This window comes from Otolemur garnettii, unplaced genomic scaffold, assembly GCF_000181295.1.
Source record: "Otolemur garnettii isolate 467f Iridium unplaced genomic scaffold, OtoGar3 scaffold00095, whole genome shotgun sequence".
Taxonomy (NCBI): Eukaryota; Metazoa; Chordata; class Mammalia; order Primates; family Galagidae; genus Otolemur; species Otolemur garnettii.
The window spans coordinates 2,635,989-2,648,200 of NW_003852490.1; the positions used below are offsets into that span (position 1 = coordinate 2,635,989).

Below are 12,212 nucleotides of genomic sequence, written 5' to 3' on the forward strand. Positions count from 1 at the left end.
AGGAGCGAGGGGGTGGGGTCTTGGTGTGTGCCACACCTTTTGGGGGCAAGACGCGATTGTAAGAGGGACTTTACCTAACAAATGCAATCTGTGTAACCTGGTTTCTTGTACCCTCGATGAATCCCCAACAATTAAAAAAAAAAAGGGAACATTATCCTTACAACATTTAAAATAAATCCTTTATGTGCAAAAATTTGAAAAAAGGGAACATTAGAGATATGAAAAAAGAAATACATCCGTTTTCTCTTTGGATATGACTATGTAAGGAGATGATTTCTGGAGTGTGGCAAACATCTTGTGACCATGAAGGGACATGTATGAAGACAAAAGCCAAAACACAGAGGAAGCTGATAGAAAAAGGGAAGAACCTGGGTTTCTTTTTTTGAGACAGAGTGTCACTTTGTTACCCTCAGTAGAGTGCCACAGAGTCATTGCTCACAGCAACCTCAAACTCTTGGACTCAAGTGATCCCCTTGCCTCAGCCTCCCGAGTAGCTGGGACTACAGGTACCCACCACAATGCCCAGCTATTTTTAGAGGTGGGGTCTCACTCTTGCTCAGGCCGGTCTCTAACTCATGAGCTCAGGTAATCCACATGCCTCGGCCTCCCAGGGTGAGAACTTGGGTTCTTGACGACATAATCTACTTGGTCATGCCAGAACCACAGCTATAACTTTTCATCTCAAATCCTCCCAGACTTGCTTTCTTGGTTCTTTAGGTAAAGTTTCAGTAAGAATCCAGTTCTTCCAGTTTTATGTCAGGCATAAGAAAGAGCAAACAAAACAAAGCAAAACAAAAAACAACCTGCAACCTAAATACATTTTTCCATTCTTTGAAAAACATAGTTATCCCTTCCCCCAGGCCTCCAACATTCAAACTTAGAAGTGTTGGGCTGATGCTTGGGCCCCAAGTAGGATCATCTAGTGCTACTTGAGGGTCCCTCAAGACAGGCAGCCCCCACTCACCCTCAACCTGGAAGCTGGTGGCTTCAAGCTGCACTTAGAGATACAGGTTGAGTATACCCAATCAGAAAATCCGAAATCCGACTCGGTGCCTGTAGCTCAGCTGCTACAGCATCAGCCACATACACCAGAGCTGGTGGGTTCAAACCTGGCCCAGGCCTGCCCAACAACAATGACAGCTATAACAAAAAAAATAGCTGGGTATTGTGGCAGGCGCCTGTAGTCCCAGCTACTTGGGAAGCTGAGGCAAGAGAATCCCTTAAGCCCAGGAGTTTCAGGTTGCTGTGAGCAATGACGCCATAGCACTCTAACTAGGGTGCCATAGTGAGACTCTGTCTCAAAAAATAAAAATCAAAAATCAAAAATCAAAATTCAAAAGTGTTCCAAGATATGAAGCTTTCTGAGTGCCACCATGATACTCAGAAGAAATGTTCAGTGGAACATTTTGGATTTTGGATTTGTGAATTACAGAAGCTCGACCAGTAAGTATATATTCCAAAATTGGAAAAAAATCCAAAATCTGAAAGACTTACAGTCCCAATCATTTTTGATAAGGGATATTCAACCTGTAGCATACAGAAGGGAGTTGACATTGACCAATCTTCTGGTTGGGGGTCTCTGATCTGGGAACCTATTCAGCCTTTGGAAAAGGATTCAGAAATACTTGTCACTCCAAGTCCCTATAGGATTAGAAGGGCGGTAAAAAGAAAGTGCCTTAGTAATTCTTAACAGATATGGCTCGGTGCCTGTGGCTCAAGCGACTAAGGCACCAGCCACATACACCTGAGCTGGCAGGTTCAAATCCAGCCAGGGCCTACCAAACAACAATGACGGCTGCAATCAAAAAAGTAATTCTTAGCAGATAGAATCCTTCATGCACAATTTATCCTCCTATTTCTGAATCTATTCCTTTAAATCTCCTCCATTATAAAAGAGGATGTCCTAAGTATATAAAAATGTAGAAAACAGACTAATATCACCATTACTCATTACTACATTAAACAATATTTTATTCTATTTCTGTCATTTCTTTCTGAACTTATTATAAAAAGTAGAGTTTCTTACGCCTGGGTAGTTTTCGTTTTGCTTTGGTTTTTTGTTGGTTTTTAAAATCTCAAGAATGGCTCAGCGCCTGTAGCACAGCAGTTACGGCGCCAGCCACCTACACCAAGGGTGGCAGGTTCAAACCCGGCCCAGGGCCAGCTAATCAACAATGACAACTAGTACAAAAAATAGCGAGGCGTTGTGGCGGGCGCCTATAGTCCCAGCTACTTGGGAGGCTGAGGCAAGGGAATTGCTTAAGTCTAAGAGTTTGAGTTTGCTGTGAGCTGTGACACCACAGCACTCTACTGAGGGCAACATAGTGAGATTCTGTCTCCGAAAAATAAATAAAATAAAATAAAATAAAATAAAATCTCAAGAAGGATGGTAGACATTCCCAAAGGTTAGGAATAAGCAAATGAAGGACCATATTTCTCATTTTCAAAGGGAAACCTTTATATGATTTTATTAAGAACTAATTAATTTTGCTATTTGAGGATTACGGGGGAAAAAAACAACCCAGCACATCATCAGCAAACTCCTAAAGGAGTGTAAAAGTGCAAGATACTACTAGTTAGCTGTGAAGATCATTTTGTGGTAGGAAACCACACCAAAATGAATGGAGTTAGTGGACAATGATGAGTTCTTCAGATAGAGAGGCAGTAACAGATATAATCTACAGAGCTTAGCTAAGTTTTGTATTCTGTCTGGAGGGAGGCTTCCTCAATAAGCTGAGACACTACCATCGGGAAGGAATGAGGTACTATAGAAGGGCTCACCTAAGGCGCTTGCCAGTGGCTCTGCATGGCTCTCAGGTGGACCTTTCAAGTGTCCTTCCCACTGTCTTTTTACCCCTATACTGGGTTGAGAGTCTTTATCAATATTTTCACAAAATGGCAGGGCATAGTAGCTCATACCTGTAATCCTAGCACTCTGAGGGGCCAAGATGGGTGGATTGCCTGAGCTCACTGGTTTGAGATCAGCCCAAGCAAGAGTAAGACCTCATCTCCAAAAACAGCTACTAGGGAGGCTGAGGCAAGAGAATCACTTGAGCCCAGGAGTTTGAGGTTTCTGTGAGCTGTGACGCCACAGCATCCGACCGAGGACCACATAGTAAGGCTCTGTCTCAAAGAAAAAAAATTCACAAAGTGTTTCCTTTGTGCATGTGTGTGTGTGACAGAATCTCACTCTGTGGCCCAGGCTAGAGTGCCATGACCTCAGCCTGGGTCACAGCAACCTCAAACTCCTGGGTTCAATTGGTCTTCCTGCCTCAGCCTCCTGGGTAGCTGGGACTACAGGCACCTGCCATAACACCTGGCTAATATTTCTATTTTTAGTACAGATGGGGTCTCATTCTTGTTCAGGCTGGTCTGGAACTCCAGAGCTCAAGGGATCCACCGCCTTGGCCAACAGAGTGCTGGGATTATAGGCATGAGCCACTGCACCCAGGCCACAAAGTGCTTCTAACAGTGGCCAACAAATAATAGATAGCTATTATTATGAAATTGAGAATATGATTATTAATCTTAAAAACCTAGATGAGTTTTTCTTTTTTTTTTAATTTCCTTCCTCGTGTCAGACTAAACCCAGGTCCTCTCAATCCAAGTCCAGTGCTCCTTCCACTGTACTGTGCAGGCCGTGACTGGCCACCGAGGCCCTGTGAAGAGCAGGGAGGCTACACAGAGAGACAGGCACACGGGCAGCATATCTAAAAGGGGCGTGGCCAGGTCCATCTCCAGTGGTCTAAAGGTGGGAGACAGCTTCACTGCAAGTAATCTGGGGGGAGCAGAAGTAGAAGACGGGAAGCCAGCATAAGCACACATCACAAGGCAGTGAGAGGGAGTTCCTGAATAGCTGGTTATTTGTCTGAAGCACATAGGAAGCAGATACTTCTCTTGGCAGTACTATGTATTCCTTCTATCTTTCTCTATAACTTCTATTTATAGAGAAATTCCCCCAGACCTGAGCCCTCTGCTGGACCTTTTGGTCACAACAGCGGGGGATTCCATTGCCAGAGTAACTCCACACTGGGTTGGTCTTTCTAGCCACGGCCCCAGGTCATGCTCCAAAGTGGGAGATAGAAGCAGGAGAGAAGAAGCAAGTTCACTTACCTGGCCTGCCAGGTTGAAATAAGAATGGTTGGTCAGATTGACTGGTGTGGTCTGACTGGCCTGTGCTCGATAGTTGACCACGAGCTCCCCACCGTCCAGGGTGTAAGTCACCCAGACTTTTAACTCTCCAGGGTACCCTTCCTCACCATCTGGGCTGACGTGTGAGAACTCGATGCCATTTGACAGCTCCCGAGGAGTCCAGAGCACCTGGAAAAGTGTTTTCAAAGCCATGTAGTCACTCCAATCCCAAGCTAAATGCCATGCTTCAATATTTAAAGACAATGGATCCCAGCAAGAAAAATGGTTACATAACCATTACAGCTTTTGAATGATGGCCTGGATTTTAATTATTCTAAAATGTTGTTTTATACAGAAAAGTGGCTTTTGTGAATTTTTCTTCTCCTTATCTACTCACATGCCCATTATTCTTTCCCCTAACTTTATATGGAGGTGTCTATAATATTTTCCTCTTTCCCTTCTTGGAGTATTTTTCTTTGTTTTTTTTGTTTTTTAAAGACAGAGTCTTACTTTGTTGCCTTCGGTAGAGTGGCATGGCATCACACAGCTCACAGCAACCTCCAACTCCTGGTCTTAAGCGATTCTCTTGCCTCAGCCTTCTGAGTAGCTGGGACTAACAGGCACCCACCACAACACCTGGCTATTTTTTTGTTGCAGTTTGGCCAGGGTCAGGTTTGAACCTGCCACCCTGGGTATATGGGTCCAGCGCCCTATCCACTGAGCCACAGGCGCCGCCCTTTTCTTTGATTTTTTTTTTTTTTATCTTATATCCCTATTCTTCAAAATGTCATATAGCAATATCTGTTAATAGTATTTAACAACAACTTTAATAAATCAGCCCCTCTCTCCTATACTGTATGCAACTATTTGTCTATGTTTCCTAAGCAGAATTAAAAACAAATAATAATGGGGCTAGGTGCCTGGCCACATACACCAGGGCTGGCGGGTTTGAACCTGGCCCACGCCTGCCAAACGACGACAACTACAACACAACAACAAAAAAATAGCAGGGCGTTGTGGTGGACGCCTGTGTCCCAGCTACTTGGGAGGCTGAGGCAAAAGAATCACTTAAGCCCAAGAGTTTGAGGTTGCCGTGAGCAGTGATGGTCACAGAACTCTACCGAGAGTGACAAAGTATGACTCTGTCTCCAAAAAACTAAATAAATAAAAATAAAGCCAGGCCAGGTACTGTGGCTCACATCTGTAATCCCAGCACTCTCAGAGGCTGAGGTAGATAGATTACCTGAGCTCACGGGTTCCAGACCAGCCTGAGCAAGAGCAAGACTCCATCTCTACTAAAAATAGAAAAATTAGCTGGGTGTTATGGCAGGTGCCTATTGTCCCAGCTACTTGGAAGGCTAAGGTAAGAGGATTACTCAAATCCATGAGTTTAAGATTACTGTGAGCTATGACACCATAGCACTCTATCCTTGGGCCACAGAGCGAGACTTTGTCTCACAAAACAAACAACAAACAAATAAATAAGAAATGTAAAAAAAAGTTATATATGTAATTCATGACAGAGATGGCATTCCAATTCCATTCTCTGGTTGTCTTCACTATTCCAGACATTTTAGTTTCAGCAAAGGGTTGTTCAAATCTCCATTTTTAACAGAAAAGTTGAGGCCAAATTCTGTCATTCCAAATAGACTTGAAAGATAATAACCTCTGTGGGCCACAGGAGTGGTCTGAGACTCAGGTTCTATCTGCCCACTCCTGGCAGGATCAGGTTCTCATTTGCATTTGCTAGGAAGGGGAGCCCAGCAGGAACGAAGGTCTCTGTCCCCTCCTACAGTGAAAGCAGCTGGTATCTGAAACAAATTCACTGACCTTAGTAAAAAATTAATTTTACACCCTCATTATCTCCCAGAAATATTGAACTTACAAGAAACTCAAAATACAAAGCCTGTTACACATGTAATTAAAAAATGAAACAGAATATCTCAAATGGAAAATTTCAGAAAGTAAATATTTGAAATAAAATGTACTTAGTTTTTATTTTGTTGAGAAGGAAGACAATGGAAAGATTTTCATGTAAACCAATATTATTGGTTAAGTATAATTCCTATTCACAGAAGGATTTCCCTGACCCTGTAGTTCCCAAATTTCCAGAAATTCTGCACCTCTAGGCTTTCTTCTACCATTTCTAATCCCATCAGGTTATTCAACTTTATAAAGTTTTGTCTTTTAAAAAAACGTGTTATATAAAGAGAAAAACACATACTTCCAAGCCAACAATTATCCAGTATAACACAAAACAAAGTTCATCTGATAAGGCTCATGTTACTATATCAAAACCTACTGCTCAAAACTTTCAGTGGCTTCATAAAAAATGTTCAAAGTCTTTCCCCTCCCCTCTGGGGGGCTACTCTATTACACAGCCATTCTCAGCCATACTCACACATTGAATGAAACTCTATCTGTTCTTCAAGGGAGGTTCAAATCCTGCCTCCTCAGTTGCCATTCATTTGTTCACCCCCAGTTCCCACAGCGCACTGTTACCATCCAGGTTACAGCACCTGCTGCAGCTCGCCTGTAACCGTTGTTTACATGAAGGTCTGCCTCCCACCCTATACTGCGGACCTCAGGAATCCACGGGTTCACAGAAGAGGCTTCAATGTAGTTTGCGCTACATCAGAGGATGTGTATACTCACAACTTTGCTCTGTCCATGCAGGGAATACACCACAGAGACAGCTAGAGCATGCTAAGACAAGGTGGGGTTCTAAGGCTCCTCTGCAGATCCCTGTCTGAAACCACACTGGGCCTTACTTCCTCAGCTGGGGTTTGCCTACGGACCCAGCATGTTCTAGAGACTCTCTGCCCTAATATTGGCAGAGAAGACACCACCCTGTATCTTTATGCTCTCCCTGGCGTGAGGAGTCCCGTTACACAGGAAAGGGAAACCAATGGGACAGCCTGGTTCTAGACTAAAAACAGGAAGCTCATGGGGAAGAGGAATCTAGAGCCACAAACTTCCTTCAACAAGCCCAGTGGTGGTCAGGGGCAAAAAAAAAAAAAAAGAGAGAAACCATGTCCATTAGCACCCCATACGTGTTTCTGTCCTCTCTGGCTCTTATTGCTTTTTTTTTTTCTTAGACAGACTCTCACTCTGTCACCCTGGGTAGAGTACCACAGTATCATGGTTCACAGCAACCTCAAATTCTTGGGCTCCAGAGATTCTCTTGCTTCCGCCTCCCAAGTGGCTGGGACTATATAGGTGTGCACCATCACATACAACTACTTTTTCTATTTTTAGTAGAGACAGGATTTCCCTCTTATTCAGGCTGGTCCCAAACTCCTGAGCTCAAGCAATTCAGTTGCCTCGGCCTCCCAGAGTGCTAGGATTACAGGCATAAGCTGCAGAGCCTGGTTTCAGTTTTTCTTTTTTTTTGAGACAGAGTCTCACTTTGTCACCCTGGGTAAAGTTGTCATACCTCACAACAATCTCAAACTCTTGGGCTCAAATGATCCTCTGCCACAATGCCCAGCTATTTTTTTTTTTTCTGAGATAGAGTCTTATTATGATACCCTAGGTAGATAGAGTATTGTGGCATCACAGCTCACAGCAACCTCAAACTCTTGGGCTTAAGTGAATCTCTTACCTCAGCTTCCTAAATAGCTAGGACTACAGGTGCCTGTCACGATGTCTGGCTATTTTTTTTGTTGCAGTTGTCACTGTTGATTTTAGCTGGCCCAGGCTGGGTTTGAACCCACCAGCCTCAGTGTATGTGGCCGTGCCCTACCCACTGAGCTATAGGCACTACCCATACCCAGCTATTTTTAAAGATGGGGTCTCTGGGGGCAGGTGCAGTGGCTTACGCCTATAATCCTAGCACTTGGGAGGCCAAGGAGAGTGGATTGCCTGAGCTCACGGGTTCTGGACCAGCCTGAGCCAGAGCAAGACCTTATCTCTAAAAATAGCCAGGCGTTGTGGTGGGTGCCTATAGTCCCAGTTACTTGGGAGGCTGAGGCAAGAGAATCGCTTGAGTCCAGGAGTTGGAGATTGCTGTGAGCTGTGATCTGTGATGTTATAGCACTCTACTGAGGGTGGCAAAGTGAGACTCTGTCTCAAAAAAATAAAATAAAATAAAGACAGGGTCTCACTCTTGCTCAGGTTGGTCTTGAATTCTTGAGCTCAGGCAATCTACCCGCCTCAGCCTCCCAAGATTTTTTTTTTACGAGACAGGTCTCACTCTGTCACCCAGGCTGGAGTGCTGTGGCATAGTCATAGCTCACTGCAGCCTTGAATGCCTAGGCTCAGGTGATTATCTCACCTTAGCCTCCCAAGTAGCTGGGACTACAGGTACACAGCACCATACCTGGCTATTTAAAAAAATTAATAGTAGAGACAGTGCCTCACTATGTTGCTCAGGTTGGTCTCAAATTCCTGACCTCAGTGATCCTCTTGCTTCAAGCTCCCTAGGTCCTAGGATTACAGGCATGAGACACTGCACCTGGACAATTTTCTTTTTTTTCTTTTAGAGATGGGGATTTTGCTATGTTGCCCATGCTAGCCTCAAATTCCTGGGCTCAAGCAATCCTCCTGCCTCAGGCTCCAAGATTGAAGCTATGCTGAAGGTCCTCTGTGAAGTGAGCCAAGAAGGAACTCGATCATATGTCCCAACCAAACTTATCAAGTAGCTGGGACTTCAGGCATGCCACTGCATCTTCTCTGGCTCTTCTCTAGCAAGTAATCTGGGTGGTATAATGTAGGAAAGTTAACTACCTAAATTTTCTCCTTCACAGCCTGAAACTAGTTAGAGAAGAATCATTGAAATTAACCTACCAACTCCCACATGGGGCCAGGAAGAGAAGGCCAGTATTCCCCACCTCAGGGAGAAGCTATTTGCTCTGTTTGCTTTCCTGACCTTGTTTTCCAGGAATTCACCAGGGGAATGGGTTTTTATGTGGAAAGGAGGAACTGAGTAGAACCTGAGGTAATTTTGAGGTACGAGGCACTTCAGTGGAAGAGTAGCCTGGGCACATTGCCATGGCATTGGGGGGGGGCTTCCTGACAGGATGGGGGTCCCCACGCAGTCTTAGAGGACAATGGCAGCTTCAGTGGTAGAGAAGTGAGGGTTTGGGCCAGGCAGACCCAGCTGTCTTGCTTAGGAGCTGGGTGGCTCTTTAGAGCCTCAGTCTCCCCAGCTCATGATGACAGTGAGTTCTAGTAAGGGTAAGAGATGTATGTGAATGCCTTGTGCAGGACTTGGTAGGTATTATTATTAATCCACATCTCCTCAACACAACTCCCTGATCTCAATGCTGTGAGAAAGTTGTTCCCTGTCTTTCCTAAGTCAATGGCTATCAACCTTTCACCTGCCCCCCCCCCACCTGTTACAGTGAATGAGCTAGAAAAGGATGGGTCTTGGCACACGGCCACTGTACCCGCTCCCCTGAGCCATGGGAGTAGCTCTGTCCTGTATCAACTCACCACACATGTGCTCCAGGACCTAGGGTTGTGCCTAGCAAATGGAAGCTATGCTGAAGGTCCTCTGTGAAGTGAGCCAAGAAGGAACTCGGTCACACGTCCCAACCAACCTTATCAAACCCTCTGAGTCCTCCATGCAGACTGTTGGGCCCATTGTTAATGGCCAGGTGATACGCCTTCCCATCCACCTGGAAGATTCCTTTGGCGATTCGGTTGGCTACCCTTCCAACCACTGCTCCAAAGTAGGGCTGCTTTTGGAGGTACCCTGCAAGAACATGAGATGACAGCGCTTTTGAATCTTCAAGTCCAAGGCGAGGTGCACGAGTTATTCGCTTCTCTCTTCTTCTGAGGAAAGCTGAGTGCAATAACAACATGGGTACTGTATTTTGCTGTGTATAATGAGCTCCTACATTTCTGGCCTAACTTTCAGGAAAAAAACTCTTTCATTTTAAATTCAGATTTGTTTATATTTAGGTACTTGTTTTTTGTATTTGATTTTGTAAAAGGATTTTGTAAAGGAATTTCAGTATTTATTTTTCAACATATTATGGTACAAGTAATTTTATGCAACAAAAAATGTAAGATAGATTGCTACCTCTCACCTCTCTTTCTGAAACTATAGACATGAGCCCTTTATCCTGGTTAACCACAAGAAAGCCCAGAGGGCCAAACAACCATTTCTTGGTTTTGCTTCATCTGCTTTTCAGAAGCTCAAAAATGTAAATAAAAATGTTTGCTGACTGGGTACAGCGGCTGACACCTGTAATCCCAGCACTCTGGGAGGCTGAGGAGGGTGGATTGCCTTAGCTCACAGGTTTGAGATCAGCCTGAGCAAGAGTGAGACCTGTCCTCTAAAAGACAGCTGGTGTTGTGGTGGGCACCTATAGTCCCAGCTACTTGGGAGGCTGAGGCAAGAGAATTGCTTGAGCTCAAGAGTTAGAGGTCGCTGTGAGATAGGACACCATGGCACTCAACTGACAGCGACAAAGTGAAACTCTGCCTCAAAAAAAAAAAAAAAAGTTTTTTTTTTTTGTCTAAAAAACTGTAGTGACTTTTGAGTCCTACCTAGATTCATTTAGCAAATACACACAGGATCCCCTACTCTCTCCAGACCAGGTATGGAGACAACCACAAAACCAACAGCAGGACTCCTGCAGTGTTGGCATGTCGGAATTCCCTTAGAAACCACTGCTTCCTGGCAACAGTTACTCAGCCAGGGAGATAGGGAGACTTGCCAGCTTCTTCATTTGGAGGAATAGTTTTTAAGGATTAAACCCTAATCCTAAACAGAAACCCCTCCCTTCTGTTGCTGAAAAATCTTTCAGAACAAGTGAATTTTATACTATTTTCCAAGTTACTAAGCTTTCACATCAAATCAGAATTACAAAAAAGGACGATTCTCAAATCCTAAAAAGTTGTAGGATTTTAAAATCCAGAAAATACTGTTTTCCATGAAGACATTCAAAGTTCCCAGGTGAAGCCATGAATGCTGATTTAATCAAGTCAATTGCTGAGGTGAGGGAGAATAGAGAAAAAAATCACCGCCTTTTCTGGACAAGGCACTGACCAAAAATTAATAAATGCTTAACTGTGGGATATGGCTCTATCCACTCCTCTAACGTCCCAAGGACCCAACTATAACACCTTGGACGGCCCATACCTTAACAAGAATACTCTTAGTCTGAAACACACACTACACTCTCAGTCAAAGCCTCCACCCACTGAATGACTATCCTTTGCCTATAAGAGGAAAACAATTAATTTGATAAGCACTTTAATCATCTCAGATATTTCTTTATTTCTTTTTTTTTTTTTGAGACAGAGTCTTAAGCTGTTGCCCTAGGTAGAGTGCCATGGCGTCATAGCTCACAGCAACCTCAAACTCTTGGGTGTAAGCGATTCTCTTGGCTCAGCCTCCCAAGCAGCTGGGACTACAGGTGCCCGCCACAACACCTGGCTATTTTTTGGTTGTAGTTGTCATTGTTGTTTAGCAGGCCCAGGCTGGATTTGAATCTGCCAGCTCCGGTGTATGTGGCTGGCTTGCCCATCTCAGATATTTTATATATTTTTTAATGGCTCTGGCTGTCCCGGATGAATCCCCACACCACTTTTTGCAGTGTTAACAAAGTGAAAATAATGGCTGGGTATGGTGGCTCATGGAAGGCACTCTGGAAAGCTGAGGCAGGACGATCTCTTGAGCTAATGAGTTGGAGATCAGCCTGAGCAAGAGTGAGACCCTGTCTCTACTAAAAATAGAAAAAATTGACTGAGCATTGTGGCAGGTGCCTATAGTCCCAGCTACTCAGGAGGCTGAAGCAGGAGGATTGCTTGAACTCAGGAGTTTGAGGTTGCTGTGAGTTAGGCTGATGCCATGGCACTGTAGCTTGGGCAACAGAGGGAGATTCCTTCTCAAAAAATAAAATAAAGTGAAATAAAAAAAATTCTAATAGCATAAGAGAAGGTGTTTTGGGGGGCAGAGGAAGGAAAGAAGACAAAAGAGATTAGCTGCTCACTCTGGCCGGGGACATAGGAATATGCAGTCAGATACATATCACAGCCCACAGCACATTCATCACCACAATCCGTACTTGTCTCAGGTAAGGAAAGAGGTGGAGAGAAGTTAAATCACTTGCCCAAGGTCACACAGC

General features: G+C 44.3%; 1 protein-coding gene across 1 annotated transcript in view; it reads right to left on the bottom strand.

Annotated features, from left to right (window-relative positions):
- The window catches only part of GALM (galactose mutarotase), a 69,235-nt gene that overhangs the window by 46,414 nt on the left and 10,609 nt on the right, over positions 1-12,212 (bottom strand). The window contains exons 2-3 of the mRNA XM_003795675.2: positions 9,675-9,829; positions 4,114-4,320 (exon numbers count right to left, since the gene is read on the bottom strand). Of these exons, the coding sequence (XP_003795723.1) occupies positions 4,114-4,320; positions 9,675-9,829 (362 nt within the window). The remainder of the gene's footprint in view (positions 1-4,113; positions 4,321-9,674; positions 9,830-12,212) is intronic.